Here is a 21,642-nt window from a genome sequence, read left to right as displayed (position 1 = left end):
TTCAAGAAAGATGCGTTGCTTTGTCAAATCAAAGCAAGAGAAGGACCAGGCAGTTGAAAATAACCTTCTAGTTTGAAGGTACACTGCTGCCTGAGTGTCTCAGCAGTAATTGTGTTTTCAGCACATTTGGATCAGCTCAGCTGGAGCCTGGTGAGATGCGGAGGAAAACAACAAATCAGTGAGCGTGTGTTCAAAGTTAGTTGTAAAGTACTGTGTTTTCTGGTGCTTAAAAATAGCAGGCTATTTTGTGTTGGCTTTGAAGAGCGTGTGCAGTTAATTTAAGGGACTGGATATCCATGAAGGTAATAAGGTGGTTTTGTTTCTTTTCACAAATGTGCTTTGTTGGGCCTTTTTGAGATGGGGTGTGGCACGGTGCTTGTCCCCCCCACGCAGACTCTTTGCACCTCCCTGCATGTATGGGTGGCAGATGTTCCATGTTTGGAAAGGAACGAACAGCATTTTTTGTCTCTTTCTGTGTCTCTTATGAGTTTCACTCTTACATGGAATAAGAGGTAAATTAAGATGAAGGGCTTCTGCAGGAATTTTGTGCAGTCGCATACTTGGTTGAAATACAGTGACCAAAACTCCTTAAAGACAGGGTTGTTTTGCACATTGTCTTTACAGATCCAGGTTCAACTTGTTCCCAGACCATCCGAGATGGGTTCGCTGTGTTCCCTTCAAGCTTTTGGTCTGATCTGTGTGCAGCCTGTCCCATGGGGAGGTCTGTGCTCTGGTCCGAGCTGCTGAGTCAAGAGAAACGCGTGATGGGAAGGGTGGGATGGGAATTAGGAGGAGCCTCTTGCTGGAAGAATTTGCAGCTCTCACATGAGTTTCCTGTGTCTGCAGTGGATGTCAGGCGTAGGGTACGATGAAAGATGCTGCTGTCCCTGTGTGGGGCTGTTCAGGGCACTCAGTCTCTTTCTGATGTGTCTTAATGTGTGTCAGTCCTCTTCCTCACCCATTCGTCCCTTGGCAGAAGCTGCTGACTTACAGGACTGTGAGACATCTGAGATCTATCTCTATATCTGTCTCTATCTGAGACCTGTATGATTGACTTCTCACTAATACTGTAATTAGTGATAAAAATGGGAGTTAAAAAGCAGCAAGCTTGCCCATAAATACTGGAGGGGGCCACGCTTTTTTCTTTGTTTTGGAAAATGCTGATGAAACACAAGTATTGTGTGACCTTGGAATAATTCAGATGCATTACTCCTTTCCCTTTCCTGAAAGGGAATTGGAAATTTGATGTTGCCCTTGTAATCCCTCTCTATTATTCAGAAGTGTATAAATAACGGAGATTTAAAACTCTTGGAAGCAAAGCAGATAGCTCAAGCCCTCGGTAGGAAGATGCTGTCCAACTTGCAGGTCTGTAGGTTCATGGAAGCTGTCTTGTGAGCTAGGAGCTGAGAGAGGACAACTGGCGTGCACAGTAGGTTTGGGCAGTGCAGCTTCTGTACGAGGGCACAGAAAACAAATCTGTGACTGTCACAGGGAAGGCTGTGTTAAGCGTTGCCACTGCGTCAAAGTCACCGGTAAAGGGACATACTTCTAAACAAATACCCACAGTATATAGAATTAATTACTGCTCCTTCCTGAGGCATGGAGCAGCTCCCTTCATCCTCTTTCTTTAAACTGAAGGCAGAAGTCGTTGGTGGCTGTTTCTGTTCCTGATGCCCCTGATTCCCCATGTCATTCTCTCGCTGAGCAAATGAGAAGCCGAAGTGCTTTCTGGTTTGTTAAAAGAAGGCAGTTTCCTTGGTTCCAGTTTTGCATTCAGTCCCAGTTTCTCCCTTTTTCACGTCCACTGTCTCCTACAGCTGACATCTGCACATGACTGACCTCTTTGCTGAGGCATGCCTGAGGATGTTTCTAGAAGCAATGGCGAAATGTGATAGGTTGCTTTCAGAGAGGGATCTTTCAAGAGTAGAGGAAAAGCACAGCAGTATTTAGACTTCCAGCCTCTCTTGTCCACTAAACATCCTTCTGAGATGCCAGAAAACTCTAGAAAATCGTCATCATGTTTATTCTAGAAGCTAGCTACTCCCTCATTGCTGGTCAGAGGCCAGGTACAGTTGTATTTAGTTTATGAACTGTTTTTAAATAAAGTATCACTGAACTATGAGCTAGCCCATAGTTCTGGAAAGCCAGCAATCTGTGGTGTAGAAGATTGTGTCAGGGCGTAAGATCAGCCTTACAAGAGACTTCAGTGGCCATGTGCCATGGCATCAGTTGTTCATGCAGTTATATGTAAGGTCTGACTTTGTGAGCTTTGAGGGAAGCCTTGTAGCACTCTCCTCTCTCCAGATAATGTGTCCAGGTTCCCTTCCAGGCTCACTTTCTTGTGATATACCGTGCAACCTCCAAAATTATTTTAGATGACTGATCTGCCTGTTAATCTGAGCAGCCCTTTCCCTAGCTCCTTGTCTGAGTGATCACAAACTTGTTCTGACTTGTCTTTGTCCTGGCTTGTCTTTGTCCTGGACTATATTCATGGCCTGTAGGTTCCACCAGCTCTCTAATCCCTTGCACATTTTACTCTGCTTTGTTGTTATATAGCTCAGAATCTACATAATTATAATGATTTTACTTCGTGTTGTTCAGAGAGAAGGCAGTTCTGCCTTTAGAGTGAACTTCGCTTAGAGTAAAACATAAACAGGACAACATATGTTAAGCCTGATAAAACAGTGCTCTGCCACTGTGCTTTGTCCCGCTAGGGTTACAGCAATGGCTTGTTTATCAGTGTTTTTCTTTTCTTACTGAATTTTGTGAATATCACTTCTTTGAAAAAATCTGCTCAGAGTAACAAGATTGACTGTAGATTTTTGGCACGCGCTCAAAATTGTTTGCTTGGCTGTGGTGGCGAGTTCCACTTTGTACTATGAAAGCAGTCGTTTCCTGCTCTGCACTACAGCAAAACGTTCTCTTTGGTTTTGCTGGCATGCAGCTTGCTGAACCTCCATGTGCGGGAGGAGGGGAAGGGATGGGAAGTGGGATGGCACCAGCATTTCAGCAGTTTTGCCCGAGAGGGAGCTAACTGTCTACTATTAATGATCTGAAGGCATGTGATCTGGCTTCAGCACTGTCCTTCCCCCTCTGAGTTCAGCTTAGATGTCAGGAAAATCCAGGCAGCAGGGGATTCGGTTTGGCATCATGTCTGAAAAATGCAGTGGGAATGCAAGCCTTGGCTGTGCAATAGTTGTAGTTTCTGGGGGACGATGGATGCGCAGTTTCCTTGCTGAGACTGAAGGACCTGCAGTTAATTCCTGTTCCCTTCCCTCTCTTCCAGGGGCTGATAGTTCTTGGTGAAGCATCACCCCCTGATCCTGCAGTAGATGATGCATCCCGTCCCGTTAGTGCTGAAGTTAAGCTGGAGCCTGGGGCTGACCGGCTGGTAAGTGCCAGCAGCAGAAGTGACTGGGTCCAGATACTTCATGTTCATGAATTTCGGGTAGGGAACGTTTGTCCTTTTAAGCTGCCATGGAGAGAGATCCTTGAACCATGTGTCTGGCATGGGACTGGCCTCCTGCAGAAGCACCTCACTGTGGGAACTTCACATGGGAATTGCTGATCTGTTGCTCTGTGTAGCTCACCCCCTCCCAGATTATTTTGGGGTTAATAAACGATAGGATTTAAACACCTTTTAGAACAGAGTTCCTTGGGGTACCTTTGTAATATGCATTAGCATTTTGTGAAGCTTAAAAATCCTAACTAATCCTTTCCCTGTAGCAAAAAAGTACCTCAAACTGAGAGCAGCACAATTAGCAAAGGCTTCTGAAGATGTGGCTATTAATATCTGCCTGAGTGTTACCCCTTGGAAGGGGAACTAATGATTTCAGTGAGATGCACTGGAAACTATGCAGAGTGCCAGGTATTTATTATTTAATGCAGAAATGTAGGCCACAGACTAAAGGCTTGATCGTACTGTTCAGCCTGGCTGTGATTACTTTTGATCCTGTGGGACACATTGACGTATTAAAATAGAGGATTTTGAAGTTGTGGTGTAGTACTAAGAGAAGCTTCACTGCAATGGAGTGCTTGAGTTTCATAGACTAATATTCAATGTAGTTGATACAGATAAAAAACTTACCTAGAAGTGACTGTAAAATTGTATTTTGAGTGTTTTCTCCTATCACTGGCAAGACTTTGTCAGAGTTTTCCTGATACTGAATGATAATATGAAATACTGTGAAATTTTTCAACGCCGGACCGCAAAGGGGTTATTACAGGTGATTGTAATAAAATGTCTCCTCGCTTGACACTGGCTTTCAGATGTGCATTTGGAATTTAAGTCTTTAATTAGCAGATTAGCTGAGCCCAAAACTCTGCTGTGTAATTTGGTACAATGAACAGGCTTTGCTCACAGCTGAAATAGTAGATGGTCCTTCACATGAACACAGAGCCACGCTGGAGGAGCGACGGGAGGCTGGAGAGCCAGGATGACAGGGGCTGCTACAGATCATGATTGAATCACAAGCATTACGCAGTGTCTGGTTTTGAACAGTGATGTCCGTCTGTCATATGGCCCCCCCTTTTCATGCTTTAACCCAAAAAGCGCTTGGAGAATAATAAACAAGCACAGTGACAGCGTGCTCCGATTCGCTTCAGAAATAGCAAGCTCCCGCACTGATGAATTGGCTGTTATTTGGGAGCTAATCTGTAAATGGCAGGCTGATAATGGAGATAAATGATCAAATTTAACAGTGATAGGAAGAATATTTTTTTCCTTATCTGTTTTAAATCAAGATGTTTATCTGACATGAGTGTATTTTCAACCTGGGAATCTGCAGATGGAAGGACTGTGTCCCACCTGACTTTGTCCCTACATATAAAAGACATTTTCCATATACTTACAATATCATCACATTGTCCTTTTTTAGATTGTTTTAGACATTATCTCTGTATGTATAGAGTAGAAGACGTCTGTAGATTTCTGATGTATGGAAAAGAAAATGCTTGCTTGGCCGGTGCTGTCTGGTTTTGCTGCTCACAGCCACCTCACTGTTGCTGTGTTTACTCATTTCCTGCATTGTCCCTTTTTTCATCCCTTTCACCTGGGGTGAGCTCTTCAGACAGAGACTTCTGTTACTGCAGTGCTTGTGCGATGGAGATCCGATCTGTCTTAAAGGTCTTGGAGGTAACAGTGAGACAAATAATAGATACTGAGAGCAGTGAAGAGCAACATTTTAGGTGTAAAGCAGGCTGCAGTTTCCTACTTGGCACCTTCTCGTGGCTACTCCTGCAGCCATGCTTGCCATCTTGGAGGGTAACTCCTCCTGAAAAGGTCTTTTTATTCCCCTTCCACACATGGCTGCTGGTGGACACACACATCACTCCATGCTGCTAGCTTCTCTGCAGCAGTGCTGGAGGTGTCAGCCACCAGAAACACTGCCTCCAGGCACCCAGCTTCTACACCCTCCTGCTGGAGGGTTTGTGCTTAATCAGACTTGCTCGTAAGGGTGGGGTGTTGAGTCAGAGCCTTGATCTGCTCAGAGCCAGAGATTAGCCCAGAGACCATTCCTGTTGCGTTAGGACACTTACTGGAAGGGTATCTCTTGGGCCTCTTCTGGAGAGGTGCTTATCATTTTGGCACTCTTTGGGCTGCTTCAAATTAGACTTTTGGGGTTTTTGCCTTCCCCACCCTCCCCAAACTGGCGGAGTAAGAGACAGGTCTGCAACGTGGAGTAAGGGGAGGAATTCATCCTGTCTCACCCCCAGCTCCTTTTTGGATCTCATCCACTAATGGGTACCTCCTTTGGCTGGTGTGAATGCAGGATACGTGTCCTCGGGCACCAGCTTGATATGTGGGATGTGGCTGATAAGCCTTAGGAGGAGTTAATCCCATTGTCAGTGGAGGGAGGGGCTTTGCAAAGAAGGCCTGGGAATGTCTGTTGGGAACTGGAAGCTCAGTATGTGAATAAATATTTTTGCCTGAAGATGGGAATAACATGAAGAAGAACATGAAGAAATATCTCGACTTGTTGATATTGGTTCATTGCTTGTATTGCTAATCTAGCAAGGGGGGTGCACTTAAAATTTTTAATAGTAAATGAGAAAAGATACTGACGGAGTGGCTTGGTAAGGCTTTTCCCTGCATTAGGGGTTTGTATCTACTAATAGGTGAATGTCTGAACCTGTCTGGTTTTGTTAGGGTTTTTTGGGAATAGGGGGGACATTTGTTGGGTCGTGACTACCTGCCAGCACACAGCTTCTTTACTGCTGTGAGAGCCCCTGGTAGTCTGCAGGCTCCTGGTTTCATGTGCAACAAGCAGGTGTGCTAAAGCTGAATCTTTGACGCCCTTCCCCAAGAGTCCTAGGGATCCTAAAGACCTGAACTTCCAGACCCCAGGCATAACCAAAACACAGAGAAGAGCTCAGTCCTGAGCATCAATGTGATCCCGGTGTGATGAATGCTCCTCTGGATCCCAGCCTGGCTGCCCAGCCAGCCCTGGAGGAAGGCACGGCGTCGGGGGGTGCATCCAGGAGGAGCTGGTGCAATAGCTCTGCCTCTGCTCTGAACGCTGGAGATGTCAGCTCTTGCAGTCCTGCTCGTTGCCCCATTGCTCCTGCCAGAGCCTTGTTAGGGTACACCCATCTTCAGTGTGATAAGGTGAGCCTGGGCTGTTTCTGATAAATAGACTTTGGACTGATGCTTTCCAGCTCCTCCGCAGGAAGCAGCGGGGTCACCCTCTATTCCTATCTTGAACCGCCAAGCCGGAGATAGCTCTTGGAGAAGAGGTTCCTCCTTTAAGACCCTTTCTGGAGAAGAAAATAAATACCCTATTTCAAAAGAGCTTATGAGTCATGTGTACCCGCCCTCCTGAACTGTGGGTGCCTCCGGCGGAGGTGTCATGTGAAGGCTCAGCCTTGCCAAGTCTCTGGAAACCAGAGGGAAAACGTTGAGCTCCTGCACTGGCTTCACCTTGCCAGGGTGACGCGTTGTGCTTGCCTAACACTTCTGGCGCGATCTGATCTTGCCCCTATGTCTGTGCGCTCAGATCAAGTGTCAGAGACAAGCCTGTCGGTCTGATCCTGTCTCTGCTCCCCCCCGGGAGAAACGTCTTTTTTAGCAGAAGTGTAGAAAACCCAGCAAAGTTCCCCAAACAGGCAACAGGCAGAAGTTGTCTGTGTTGTTAGAAGTTGCTCTTCCCTTGGTGAGTCAGGTCTCTGCTATTCTGGAAACCGTTAGTCCAGCACTGCCATAGCCTGATTTTAGTTGTTCATTGAGTTGGGGGAGTGAATGCAGGGAAGATTTTAATCAGCGCAATACAGATACTTTTGAGATGGAGTATGTGACAAGCAGGGGGGCTGGCTGGCCATCTATGTAGATAAGTCAGACCTTTTCTTTTGTCTTTTTTACTAGTACTTGAACTGCACCACCACCCTTGTGTGCACGAAAGGGGAAACCCAGCTAGAGAGATACTGGCAGTGAGTGTAGGAAGTGCTGCACGAAGGAAGAAACGAAGTTTAACCCCAGGGAGGAGGAAGAGTGTGTCTGAAAACAAAAAGAAGGGGCGGCAGGGATGAAACTGGGGGCGATGAGTGCCAGGGGTATGAAGATCCTGGACTGTGCCGGCACCTGCTGGGGTGGAGAGCAGGAATGTCACTGGCAGGAGGTATACAAAGCCAGTGTGTCCTTGGAAGCTGCGGTGACAGTACCCCCTGTTGAGGCCACTTGCAGGGCAGTGGGCGATGGGCATTGTTCAGTGCTGCAGCCACACAGTAACTGCCGCTCGCTGCAGAGCAAGGGGATTTGTATTTCAGACCTAAGGCATAAGGGATTGGGGAGCTCTGTGTCTTTAGCTTATTTTTTACTTACTTTTCCTCTGCCAGAAAGGTTTTTCCAGCTTTGTGTTTATCAGGCAGTTTTAGCTTTATAGGGTTGGCCTGCTTATATCCAAAAACCACAGCTTGTGTGCATACTCATTTAAAATACTTTTTAAAGTGCTATTTGGACTATGTTTGCACAGGTATTTAGTTAATGCAAATTCAGTTTTGCAAGTCTGTTCTCCTCTCCCTCTTCTCCTGTTTTCCCCCAAAGTGCTTAGACAAGAGCTTGCAGCCGTGTGGCTTAGAGCACAGCATCAAACTTCTGAAGATGCCTGCGAGGTTTACAGGTGGTTATGAACTTGTTTGCACTATTGAGACAAAACGCTAAAATCTCCTTAAAGACCTCAGCCTTTCATGCTCCTCAGTGGTTGCCTGGGGGGAATTGAAGTCCTTTGGTTCTTGCATTGAAAGCGCTGTTCTGTATCCATCCTCTTGCCAGAGCTGCTCCCTAAGAAGTCCATACGTCTCCAGTCTCCTGTTCACATAGTGACTTCTGAACCCTTGTTTTGAAGTCCTGTGTGGAAACCCATGGCTACAGTGCAGAGTCCTCAACTAGAAATGGGGAATAAGAAAGTTGTGGCTATTTAAGAAGCTTTTTTTATTAATTTATGATCTTTCTCGTCCTTCCTTAGAGTGTTTCTGGATCCCAGCCACTAGAGAACTCGGGTATTTCTGCTGCAAATACTCCTGAATCCCATCCCGCCAAGCCCTGTGGAGCACCAAGACCCGTCAATGGAGTTATTAACACGTAAGCTGCTTGCATATTATGAGAAGAGTCTGATTTTTATGATCTTTACAAAGTCCCACTGGAAACCAACCTGTAACGTGCTGGTTGGTAGTAACTGGGTTGGTAACAGTGTAAATGGTCTCTTTTTTAAAAAAGCATGGTAGTAGATCATGCTTGGAAACACTCTGGAGGAGATTGCTTGCTTGAGGTTTTCTGCTGCATTGTTTTTCTGAAAATGGTATTAAACTGAGCTGTGTTTACATGAACAAGCCCTGCAGGCAACCATGCAATGAGCATGTTCAAAACTGTTTCTTTATGGGTATTTTTAATACACTTGCAAATTGTATGATTCAAAGGTACTGGTGGCCCGCTTGCAATTCTTTTGCAGAAGTATATGTAACCACCGGCCCACTTTTCTGGAGGTACTGAGGTACCCAAATCCTATTGATTTTGGGAGTAAGACTTTCTAAATTCTTTGTTTCTCCAGGCTGTTTCTGTTGAAAAAGTCTTTAAGTGGGTAAATGGAAACAAGTGAAAGAAATTCTCCTGTGCTACAGGATGATTTCAGGGTTAAACCACTTGAAAACGCTTGAACACGTGGTGCTTCAAAGTTCTGAGAGTGGCTAGAGAAGCATTGCCGGAACCATTGCACTTGCTTAGTACCTTGCGGAGGGAGGGATGCTGCACTAGTGCAGTGTGAGCAAGTGTAGAAAGCACCAATCCACTAACTCATTGCTACAGCTGAAACACTGCAGGCTATAACAGAGCCCTTTATATCCCTGTAGCCTTTGAACTGCAGAGCCTTAGACCACAGGGCTTTAATGTTTCACATTTTTAGAAATTAAACACTTGTAAAATATACATGAAAAAGTTACGTAGATGAAGAGCTGCGCTGGTATTTGGTAGGTGCCATGGTGTATTGATGCCACGGTAGGGCAGGGTTACTGCATGTGGACAGAAAAATCCTTTGTATGTAAAGCAGAAAGGTTAGTGTTAACCTTGCACCTTTCTGGTGTCACCACTGAGAGTTGTTAGAGGTATAGTTCTCAAATATGAATCAGAATCGAGTTTACATTGAGGTTAAATATTTTTTCTAGAAAATTATGTTCTCTGTCTTGTGCTCCCTGGCATTTAGACTCCTGAGAACCTGTTGTATTAAGATACCCTGAACTGTAATTTTAAGGGATGCTGAATTCTAGGATAAAAGCTGTTCAGGTCTAGAGTGGCTTTTGGTCTTGCTCTGTGTTCGGCTTTACATGCTATTTTTTGTTCAGAACCTCCAAAGGTATTTTTTTAAAGGATCAGTGGTGGGAGAGTGTGGAAAGTGACCAAAGTAAAAGCAAAAATTAGAGTTGGCTTAATAAAAGTTACTGCCTCATGAAACTGCAATGCTTTAAACTCAGCTTAGAGTGTTTGCTAAGATCTGAATCGTGAACCTGGCTGGTACTGCTGGGTAAGTGGGATGGTTGAATGAGTAACAGTATCTTTCTTACTCTCCTCTCCTCTACCTCTTCTCTTCTCGGGCAGTCTTCAGCCTGGCCTGGCAGAACATGCTCAGGGAGATGGCCAGGAAGCTGAGGAGCTCTTGCATAAAAAGCAACGACTGAACATGGTTTCTTCATCTTCGGATGGAACGTGTGTAGCAGCTCGCACTCGCCCAGTACTGAGCTGTAAGAAGCGACGGCTTGTTCGACCTAGCAGCATTATGCCCCTTTCCAAAAAGGTTAGTGCTGTTTGTTTTTTTGATGCAGTATATAGCTAAAGCTCCACACCAAAGAGCCTAATGTACTGATGCGTTGGTCCAGTGTGCCTTTGCTTTTTGCATGAAGGGATCTCCCTGCTTTGGGAACATTTGTGGTTATTAAGACAGGAAAAATAATGGGGAGGAAGAGGACAGTGAGGCTTCAAAGGCTGTTGGAGAAATGAAGCTTTTAATTTGTTGGAAGACTTTTATTAGCTGTCACTGAGGAGGGGAGATACTGAACTCTGATGTGGGTTTTCTTTTCTAAAATCAACCAGTCTGAGGTGAACTTCAGGCTGGGTAGTTCAATATGGCACAGTCTGAGCAATTGAAAGAAGCTCTGAAAAGTCAAGTATCAGGAAACCTTAACTCTGAGCACAGGAATTAACACAGCCCCAGGAACTCGCTGCTACTTGCTCAAAGAAAAACTACAGTTGTCTGACCAGGCATATGTGGGATGTCTTGCAAAAGGCTTGCCAAGGTGATCGTGTTCACTTCCGCTGCTTAAGTTTGGAAATTGCTGAATGCCATGACTGTTCCTGGTTTTGTTTTCTTCTTTTTTCTTTTTTTATTTTATATTCCTCTGCCTTATGCAGAATTCAGTTAAGTGGAAATACTGTTTATTGCCTGTATGAGGAAAGGTCGTGCTTCATTAAATTTCTCTTAGGAATGCCATAAACTGTCAGCTGGAGGATAGATAGTTAGAAGTTGAGGGAATAAGGACCTTTTTTGTGCATGCAGCTTTCATGATTGCAGAACCATAGATGGCAAAAAGCCACTTACCTTTGAGTTAAAGTGTTTCAAGTCAAACTTTACCCCAAAGGTTCAGGGGTTTTCGCTCTGTAGGTGCTGGAGTTTTAAAGAGAAGCTCAAAAGGCAACATTTTTCTGAGCAAAGTAGATTCTCACTCAGCTGAGTTAGCTTAAACTGATTACTTGTTTGCAGTTTCATCTGGGGTATTTCTGGTAGAGCTCTGCAGTGACAGCTTGGAAGATCTTCAGTGATTTGGAAGTTTATGAACCATCTCATAGGTGATGCTGACTTGTGCACTCAGTGTTTGAAGAAATAGCTGTTAGTTTTGTGTTAGGTCTTGACTGTAGTCATCAAATACATCTGATAATCAGAGGTGGTTCAGAAGAGCAATTCCAAAGGATGGACGGTGTGCCAGATAGCAGAGGATTTCTGTGGACTCCTCCAGTTATTCAAGAGAAAGCTGGGTGATGGCTAGGTCATTGTCCAGACATACCATGTCCAGTTGACCACACTCTTCTGTCTAGCACAAAGTGGTTGTGGATTGCTGCGACCAGAAATCACAACCAGGAGAGTTCACTGCTTCAACAGAGATCATCCATAAGTGTGCCTACTGTTTTAAAAAATCTGAATACAACATCACTTGAAATTTTTAACTTGGGAGATGTCCTGTAGGAAAGAAAAGTGGCTTAAAGGTTGAGTGGGACTGTAGTCTGCATTGGGTTGGAAACAGGACTGGTCTTGTGGAACAGGATGGGAAGGGGTCTCCTGCAGTCACCCGCAGCATCCCCATGCCTCAGAGCAGACTGGTTTATCCTTATACTGTGCCAGGTGGTTTGTCTAAACCTCCTTAGGCAAGTTATTTGAGTGCTTAGCTAGTTTTGTCCAAACAAACCAAACTTTCTAATATAAGCTGCCTTGGCTGCCATTTAAAGTCATTACTAGTAGTCCAAGTCCTGGTGTAGACTGGTCAGCTCCCCTAGTCGCTTCAGAAGCTCTCCCTGAAGTGTGAAAGTTGATGTGGTAATTCTTAATATGGTCACCTGTACACTAAACACACCATGGGTCTTTCTGATTTTGCACATAGGATGGGTTTTTTTACCTTGTAATTTTTTTGTTGTTTTCCTCTCTGTTTGATGCTTGCATTTCTTAAATACGTGCCCAAAACTGGGTGCAGCCCTCCAGCTCACATGTTAGCAATGCTGAGCAGAGTGGCAGGATTACCTCATGTGTGTTGCACAGGCGTCCTGTTTATAAAGCCCTGTGGGGTGTTAATTCTCAGTAATGGTACAACACTGCTGATTCATGCTCATTTTCTGATCCATAACAACCACCAGATCCTCTGGGCAGAACTGCTGCTCAGTTACCTCTTCCTCCTCTTCACTGGGCACTGAAGTGTCCACTTGTTCCATTTGCCCTCAGTGAATTACATTTGATTTATTTTAGATCATTTCTCTTAATTTGTAACCATGAGTGGGTTTCCAGCTCTTTCCTTCAAGGTGCTTGCAGCCCTTCCCAGTTCTAGTGTTATTTGCTAAGGCTTAAGGATATTATCTCTTCCATCATTGATATCATTAATGGAAATTATTTGAGTAATACTAGACTCAGGACAGACTTCTGCATGATCCAGTTTGATACGTCTTTCCATTTTGATGGGGAATCATAGTTTGCTGTCTCTGTATGGGATTTACATCCAGTTGTGCATCCTACAGTGGTTTCATATAAATGAAGTTTATATAAAGTCCATAAATCTGTGAACTGAAAAGTCTGTCCTGGTTTAAGAAACAAGGTTGAAAAACACCTTTTTTCACCCTGTAAAGATGTCCCTGTAAGTGTCAGCTCTTGGCATATAGTCATGGCTCTCTGACCCATCTGAACTCAAAAAGGCTTTTTTTCCCTCTCTGACAACTGAATTGTGCTGCCTCATGATTTTTATAAATGAGGTTTCAACCTATATAAAATTAAACACTTTTAGTCAAATTTAGTAGATGTTAAACTGTCTTTGGTGGTGAGTAGTAGTTTTCAGTTGTGTTTATGCAAAGTGAAAGTGTCCTTTTATGAGTCCAGACTAAATGAACAGGTTTTACACAAGGTATTAAAAAAAAACCCAAAACAACAGCCTTTAGGATGTTTTTTATGAGCTGTCAAAGGGGAACATGTGAAGAGAGCCCTTAGTTAGACACCTTGACCTCTGATATGTTCACACTATTCTCTGTCCCCTTTCCAGGTCCATCGTAATACCCTGGTGCGATGTAGCTGTGATGTGAACCCTTCATGTGCTCTGTGTGGCACTCGAAGCTCGACGACTCTGGAAATCCAGTATGATGCCCCTTTGCTGGAGCGCCTCTCCCAACTGGACTCATGTGTTCATCCTGTCTTATCATTCCCAGACGGTAAGCACAGCACCCACAAAGCTGCCAGGGTTATTGTGAAACTGGTCCTGAGATGGGTTGCAAGGGATGCTTGGAGGTGCTCCAGAGCCTCCTCATGCATCTTGGGCTTCCAGAGGAAGTGCAGATGTGCTTGGGTATGACCAAGTTTGTTGGTCTGCAGGTATTTTTAGGAGTAGAGCATTTACTGGAGTGAAGGGTCTGGGAAAGCCTGAAGGCTGCTCTGCTATAAATCTGTGTTATGGGAGCCTGACCTGGAGCATCACTGGGGGTGGAGAAACCAAGCAGTGCCTGGGAGTCTGTACTGGGACAGACCTGGGTCTTAGGCTGGTGGTTTTGTTGCTGTAAACCACTTGAGAAATACTTGCTTCCGTAGAGTTTATTCGTCTGTATAAAATTATATGTGGAATGGTTTAAGTCACCGGAAATCGTTTTGACCTTGTAAGGAATTATAAATGATCTTCTGTGGTTCAGAGGGTACAGTAAGAAGGGATGTTCCCGTTAAGGCACTCGTTTCCCTGTGTTACGGTATCAGGGTTAATCATCATTAAAGTAATAACTAACCAACCCTGACTGTAGGGTGTTCACAGATTTCATGTATAGGGACTTTTCCCAAGGGAAAAGAAGTAGTTTCCAGAGTCTTTTGCTTCCTAAGCTGCCAGATTAAATACAAGCCTGTTCTTTGACCAAAAACTATTGACTTGCATGACATTGATGTCCATCTGTCGTCTTTTTCCTCTGGTCACAAAATATAGAACCACAAATGATAGGAACTGGTACTTTTATCAGGAGAGCCAGGCAGTAAATAGATCATAGTGGTTCCTTTCCTTGGTAGGAGTGTCTGGCTACTTGAGGTGTAAAACACCGCTGGTAATGCTGGGAGGAAGGTGTGTGTCCCTGCTTCTCATGAGGATGTAAAGTGGTTGGTCCAGGTTAAGACACTGCGCTAATCTGTGTGTTTGGGTCTAAATTCCAGCTTTGCACAAACTTTGTGTGACAGTGGGAAATGCATGGAGTGTCTGGGAGCAATTAGTCTGGCATCTTTCACTAGCACTATATTTAAAACAGACCAAAATAGTAAATTGGTGCTATTTTTAAAAACCAAATGTCTCCCCCTCCCTGCCCCAAAGAAACATCTCTGTTAAGGAATGCTAAAGGAACTGAATGCACTGAACTCCTGAAGCAGAAATTTATTTCCTGACTTCACAGCACGTGTAATCCTCTGTCTATAGCGTTAAGTCTAATACCCTAGGAAGTGGTGAGAAAACCTGTTGTGTACTATTGCAACATGGCCACCAGGCAAATTATCTCATCCAGTATTCACTTTCCATTTTCTTAGGGTCAGCTGCAGCCAGTTCACATGGTAAAAGATCCATTCTGGCTGCATGAGATTAAAAATTTTGTTTTTAAAACTATAAAGTGTAAAGCTTAAAACACCTCTACAGAAATACCCATCCCCCCCTCCCCCCTCCTTCAGATTAACCTAGTTTTGCTAGGGTTGCTTTTGGGGGATGGGTATTCTTTTCTATCCAAACAAAAAGCCAGGTAGCGTGTTCAGGTAGGAAAATTACTCTGCCTGGTGTCGTTAGTCTGCATCAAGGTGTCTCCCTGCCTGAGTATTAATCCAGGTTGCTGTTGGTGCTCCCCCATGATTATTTTTGGGGCTCACCTTGAAAGCCAACTGGCTGGGTCGATGGGCAGAGGCTGAATTATGACTTTCTGGAGGAGCTTGTGAGGTTGTTAGATGGAGCCTGGCCTTAGAGCTATGAGCATGTGCTGACTTTCACTTTGAGCCTGTCTCTCTGGGGCTCTCCCGTGCCAGCAGCTGAGGATCTCGGGTGCAGTTTGCCAAGGGCAAAATTGCCAGGCACCCGCAGGAGGAATAAAGATAATTTATTCTTCTGGCAAGTGGGGCGCAGGCATCACGGCTTTTAACCCGTTGGACTTGCGCTTTGTAAGCGCTTTGTCCCCTTCCTTTCAGGTTTTTGTTTTTTTTTTTCTGGTTCATCTCATTTCTTGCTGGGAATTTTCAGATGATGTAATAACCTTGGTGGGGAGGATGAGAGCCGGGGCTCTCGGGCTCAGTGTGGTTGCCATCTGCCGGTCCCTGGGAGGCCTGCACCGCTCGGCCGAAGAGGAGGAGGAGGAGGAGGGGAGGAGTGATGGTGTCGCTTGCTGCACAGACTATGGTGCAACCAGTGCTGACAGCAGGACAGTGACAAGCCAGCAAATAACTCATTTTCTGCTGACATTCTGCTTGAATTTTTCCCCTCCCTCTGACCTGTCTTCTCCTTCCACAGATGTGGGGGCTGCTGGGTTGGGATGAATTTTCAGGAGAAAGCAAAAAATTGACAGAGAAGAGCCCATTTTCCCAAAGTCAGACCACTTCAACACAGTGATTTTGCAGCCTCGCTGGCCACGTCCTTAAAGGACTGGCTTGGCCCCTCACTCTTTCGCTCCCCAAACCAGTAGTGGTGGCCAAAGAGCTGCTGTTGCACTGTGATAGCCCTTCCTTAGCAAATGGATGGGGCTAAACCAGAGCTTTAACCGTCAAGGTACTTGAAATGCAGCTGTCCTGGCTTTTTCCTGAGAGTCAAATTCCCCCTATTAATAACAGCCGACTCCAGCCCCTGCTCTGCCAACTCTCTCCGTCCTCTTTGCCTGTCTGGATCTGCTGGGGCTTTCCAGTCCCTGGAGTTGGTGGGGAAATGTTGGGGAGGGGTTTACATATCAGCCATTGAGACTACCGATGGGGCTTGAATCTCTGCCACTTGCCCTCTGAGATTATCTAGATGCAGTTTCTAAATCCCACGGCAGCTCCTAATTGCCTTCACGTCCCCTCTGCAGGCGCAGAGTGAGGAGCTTTATTCCTTGTGCAGGGCCTGGGAAGGTTCATCTCTGCTCAGAGCTGCTTCAAAGTCCCTGTGAAAATGTCATGTGAGCTCGAGAGATGTGGGGGAGGGATGTTTGTACTACTGATGCTCATCTTAGAGCTTTTAACTCCTAGTTGTGGCAGCGTGAGTTTGCATTGAGCTGCGTGTCCTGCTGGCAACAGTCTGCTGGTCTGTACTGGGGGAGGAGAGCAGATGGGTGGCATGTCAAACCACAAATGTTGGTGTATAATGATCTTACAGGTGTAGTTGGAGAAGATAAATTCATGTCTCAGTATTTCTCCTGTTAACCCTAAAGGTTTTAATGCTTTTCTGAACTAGGAATTTGGCTTTCAGGCATATAAAAGAGAGCTGGGTCTTGGAGGAGACTTACGCAGCAGTATTTGGTGATCAAATCTGAAGTTTGAAGCTATGAGTATGAAAGAAAGGCTTATTTGTGGGACTCCTGAGGCTGGAGTAGTTTGCTACTCCAGTTAACGGTTTTTATAGTCTACCTTAGCCTACCTGCACAAGAAATACACTGAATAATCTTGTTAGCGTTCTGTATTTTGGCTAAGGTCAGGAGTGCACGTCTGTATGGGATTTGGGAGAAACGAAGCTTGAGGAACGTGAGCAAATGTAGCGTCTGCCAAATTTCACAGCAGTACAGCATAGTTTTGCTCGTTGTGAGACAGCAGGATTAAATAGGGACGGGTACTCTGGATTACCGTGATCTGTGGTATGCGCAGAAACTTCAGGTTTGAAATGCATCAGTTACCCAGATAATTACCTGTGAGTTTGCCTGCTCACAAATGTCTGTGTGACCCATCCCCTGCCTGGGGAGCTCCCAGTGAGCAGCAGTACCTCTGCTCTTTGAGCCTCTGAAGTGTGCTTGCTTACACAACTTTCGTTAGATGCTTGAGGTGCCACATCAGGCAGATTAACGTCGTACAGGACTTGGTTGGCTTTTGGCTTGACCTGAAATTGAGGATGTAAGCTGAATTTCTCTCCTCCAGCCCATACCTCTGTAGATTTGATGTGCTGACATATCTCAGGTTCTTGGAAGTCAGATCTGAGATAGCAGAATTGAGCGTGGCAGTACATGAGATACGTTCAGTGGTAAAGACACATGGTTTTTCTGACAAAGACTTCATTCTGCTGCTGGGAAACACTTGAGCTGTGAATCCTGTAGGAATGTCCTTCTCTCGAAGAGCTTCAGATTAGAAATGTTGGGTCCTAACATTGCAGGTCCTCCCTGAATGTGAGGAAGGCATAGGCAAGCCCGGGTTTTACAGTTGATGCCTGTATGTTTGTCAAAGGCTGTTCTTCTTGGGGGACTGGGAGAGGATTACAGAACCGCAGCTTTCTGGTGCATAATTTAGTTAATTTGAATGCCGTGTTTTGTATCCCTCTGCAGATGTGCCGACGAGCCTGCACTTCCAGAGCATGTTGAAATCTCAGTGGCAGAACAAACCCTACGAGAAAATTAAACCTCCCAAAAAGCTCTCGCTCAAGCATAGAGCCCCCATGCCTACCAGCAGCCTGTCTGACCCTGCTCGCAAGGACCGCCACAAGCTGGTGAATTCGTTCTTCACTGCTGCCAGTAAGTGTCCTCCCTGCCTCTGCTGCGTGCAGAAACATTGCCCGGTTTTGCACCTAACAGCTGTGCAATCTGGGAGGAGAGAGGAGGAAGATAACCTTCAAATTCAGCTCTCAGGGGTGATGCCATGGTATCACAGGCCAGGGCTGAAGGTGAAGTGTGTGCAGGTTGTGAAGTTCAGGCTGGTCTCAGTTCATAGGGACCTCTTCTTGATCAGTCTGAGGCTGTGCTCATGCTGGCACGGGCAGTACTACAGCTCGTTCTGCTCTGAGCACATCTCTCCAGCACCCTGATGGTGTTGAGCCCGACCTGTCTGGATTTATGGAGCTGGTAAACTCTGCCCGAGTCTCCTGTGCCAACAGAAAGAGAGGTGAAAACTGGCGTTTCATAGCTCTTTCTCTGTTCCCCTCCTCAGAGCGCTCACATCAAAAAATCCAACCAGACAAAGCACACAGGCCGCCTTTAGACGATTTTACGGCCGTGTCCAAGGCCGAGAGAGCGCCAGAGCGCTCGCTTGTCCAGCCTCCTGCATATGACAAAAAGCGATTGCGAGACTGCTCATCTGAGAGGAGTGAAGGTAGGCTCCCACGGCCAGGTCTCTCGGGGGGAGCTTGGGCTTTGCTGCATATCCAGCCTATCTCCCCCTTCAGCCTCGGAGAAGGGGGAATGCACTGCTTCTGGGCCTTGTCGCCACCACAGCAATGCCTCGTGTGCTCTAACTGCTTCTTCCCCCAGGGCCTCTCAAGCTGGCAGCCGCCATCAGAAGGTGCTTCTCTTTCATGCAAAGTGCTCCTCAGCACTGACCATTTCTAGTGCACATGGTCCTTTTCTATCCACCACCACCACCCCTTTGGGTTTTTTGCTAATGTCATTCTTAATTTTCTCCCTCTCTCCTTGTGTAGTGTTGAAGCATCACACGGACGTCGGTGGCCCAAGCTACTTGTCAGCAGCTGCAACCCCCACCCCTCACAGCCCTATAGCGCGGCAACTGTCCACCTCCTCGGAAGGCTCCGCTACTGCCAGCACGAGTTCACAGGGCACCTCCAGCACAGCCGTAAGTATCTAGTGCCTTTCTGGAGAGGTTCCTGAGCTCAATTCCATCATGGGGTCTCAGCTTTTGAGCAGTTCAGGCGTCTTAGGCTTGAGAGTGCTTAGTATTTCTCTTACCATGCTGGACCTGTTGGTTCAGCTGGTGGTAGGGTTGCTGGCCCTCTTTTTCACTCTGACTTTGGGTCTGGCTAGGGTTCCTGGATTGACTTTGGCTGTGCAGAGAGCCAGTCAGCTGCGATTACAGGTTTACTGTCAGCTCAGTAACTGCTGGTAAATGTTGCTGTTCTCAGTAGTCCCCTGGCTTCGCTTCATGTCTGGGTTTTGGTTTCTGAAGTTGTCTGGGGATGGCAGTAAGAGGAGCCCAAGAGCTGAGCCCCAGCAGTTGCTTAACTTACTGTCTTCTGGACACTCTCAGCTTCCTGAAATGCTGAAGGATGACAGGATTTGAGACCTTTATGAAGCTTTGTCTAAAAGCTGTCAGTGAGCAGGACCGTAACTCCCTCCCACTGTGCTCTGGGTCAGACCGATGAAACAGCCCCTCCACCAGACATCATCCATCCTCCCAGTGCCTGACCCACGTTAACAGAAGCCCTTGAATAAAGGGCTGAATTCTGCTGAACTCTTAAGAGTCCAGTGAAGAATCTGGCCTCTGTCTGGCCACTCTGGTTAGTAGTTTGTGCCACAGCGTAAGCTGCGTGTGACCCAGGGATAATGGAGCAGGTCTCCTCAAATCCTGATGGTGAAATCAGGGTGGTTAAGAGGCATCTGTCCATGGCATTGCTGAGGGCACTACTTCCAGCATAACCTTGTGCACCCTTGTCCTTGCTCCAAGCTTGTTGCTCTGGGGCTGCCAGGTCCCGGCTGGGTTCCTTCAGTGTGGAGTTTGCTGTTCCATCATCAGCTGCGACATCAGTGAAGCACTCTGTGATGGTACAGGGTGTCTAAAGAATCCAATGAGCAGCGGTAGTTTGTCTTAAATGTGCTAGGTGTTTTGGAGAAGAGGACATCTCTTCTCAGGAGCTCCAGCGCGTCAAGATGACATTTCTTTGTGCTTCACACACATCTTTTGGTCTTCTCTTGCTGATTTTTCTGCTGCTCTTTCACAAGCTCATTCAGAAAAGCAAGATGAAGTGTCTTCTCTTCGGTGGCTGAGTCCAGCAAGAGCATTGTGGGTGCTGGGCTCTGGGCTCAAAGGTCCGGGTCCTGGGTTCAATCGTTTGAGTCTGGCACAGGTCTGCATGTGCTCCCCAACTGGTGCATCAAGCCTCACTGTTGATAGTGACACGTTAGAATTTCCTTGACGCTGTGACAATAGTTGCCCACGTGTTCCGTCCTCATCCAGCTTCACATGAGTCCTGGGGCTTGGCTGTGACAGGTCCCTGGCAGTTGTGTTCCCACATGTTTTTACACCGAAAGCCGCAGGGATCAAAGGAGATGGAGAACATGGTAAATTGCAGGTGACTCCGTTAGGAAGATGGGCCATTTGCCTATCAAGCTGATCCATGAGGATTCATGTCGCTGTACCATCAGTGCTGCTGTCACAGGTTTGGGGGAGGCTTTTGGATAGACAGATGGTAGGAGAGCACCCAGCGTTCAACCAGGTTTAAATAGATAAATGTGGAGCTTATTTGTGTCTTAGAAAATCTATTCCAGTAAAAAGTGCGATACAGATGGAAGCTGTTAGGCTCCTAGTACAGCTGTCAAAACCCAAGATGAACTCCTGTCTGACTGCTTCACATTCCTTCTCTGTCACAGTGTCGCCTGTGGTGGGTCCACACCCCTGCAGGGACGTGAGCAGGGGGGCTGTTTCCAAACAGGATGGTTCCTCCCTCTTTCCTGATGGTTTCACTACTTTCTTTATGTTGGCAGTAGGGAATTGGTTTATATAGGAGACTTCTTTTCTTGCTGGTTCAGTTTATCGGCTGGATCAATCTGATTTGCCCGACTGTGCAGCGGCTGGTGCCAGTGTGGAGATGGTGGCTGGAGCTCAGCAGCCCTTGCTTACCTTGCTGCAGTGCCTGCAGGACCACTGCAGCCCTTGCCCTTGTTTGTACCCTCCAAACTAAGGATTTTTGGTTGGTAAGAGGACTTACAGCAAGCAGTAGGTGAACTCCATTCTGATGCAAATTGCTGTTGGTTCCGGAGTCTCCATAGGTCATATGAGCCCATTTTGCATGAGACCACGTCATTTTTCCATCAGTGACTTAACCTGACAAAACCTACAGCCCTTTCTCACGTGGTTCTTGTCTTCATGTTACAGCAGCCAAGGAGGAGGAGAGGCGAAAGTTCATTTGATATTAACAATATTGTCATCCCAATGTCCGTTGCTGCAACGACTCGTGTGGAGAAACTGCAGTATAAAGAGATCCTCACACCCAGGTACGTGCCTGATCCTCACCTCCCACGGGATTGTTATGTGCCAGGCTTTTACTGTGCGAGTGTCTTGTCAGAAGTTCAGCTCTGGCCCAGGGCTTTGCTCCCAGTGGCTGCCAGTGCTGGTGAGGAAAGGGGCTTTCCTCTTCCTTGGAAGTTAGAGAGAGTTTGGAAAATTTCTGATCATACCATTGACGGAGACTTGCTAAGTTAGGGAATATGTTGTCTGAGTGTTCCTCATGCATGAAAGCCAGCTGTCCTGCTCCGGTCTCTTTATGCAACCTAAAGTCATCCTGGTTGTCCTCTGTGCTGCT

General features: G+C 46.2%; 1 protein-coding gene across 4 annotated transcripts in view; it reads left to right on the top strand.

The window, feature by feature from the left end:
* The window catches only part of KANSL1 (KAT8 regulatory NSL complex subunit 1), a 101,089-nt gene that overhangs the window by 72,198 nt on the left and 7,249 nt on the right, over window positions 1-21,642 (top strand). For 2 of the 4 annotated variants that reach the window (XM_069786654.1, XM_069786653.1), the window contains exons 4-11: window positions 3,287-3,391; window positions 8,460-8,575; window positions 10,082-10,277; window positions 13,273-13,438; window positions 17,723-17,908; window positions 18,321-18,482; window positions 18,808-18,959; window positions 21,216-21,334. In XM_069786654.1, coding sequence (XP_069642755.1) covers window positions 3,287-3,391; window positions 8,460-8,575; window positions 10,082-10,277; window positions 13,273-13,438; window positions 17,723-17,908; window positions 18,321-18,482; window positions 18,808-18,959; window positions 21,216-21,334 — 1,202 coding nt within the window. The remainder of the gene's footprint in view (window positions 1-3,286; window positions 3,392-8,459; window positions 8,576-10,081; window positions 10,278-13,272; window positions 13,439-17,722; window positions 17,909-18,320; window positions 18,483-18,807; window positions 18,960-21,215; window positions 21,335-21,642) is intronic. The other 2 variants (XM_069786656.1, XM_069786657.1) reach the window with 2 other exon arrangements.

This window comes from Haliaeetus albicilla, chromosome 7, assembly GCF_947461875.1.
Source record: "Haliaeetus albicilla chromosome 7, bHalAlb1.1, whole genome shotgun sequence".
NCBI classification, from domain to species: Eukaryota; Metazoa; Chordata; class Aves; order Accipitriformes; family Accipitridae; genus Haliaeetus; species Haliaeetus albicilla.
This window is presented reverse-complemented; position numbering and strand designations above follow the sequence as displayed.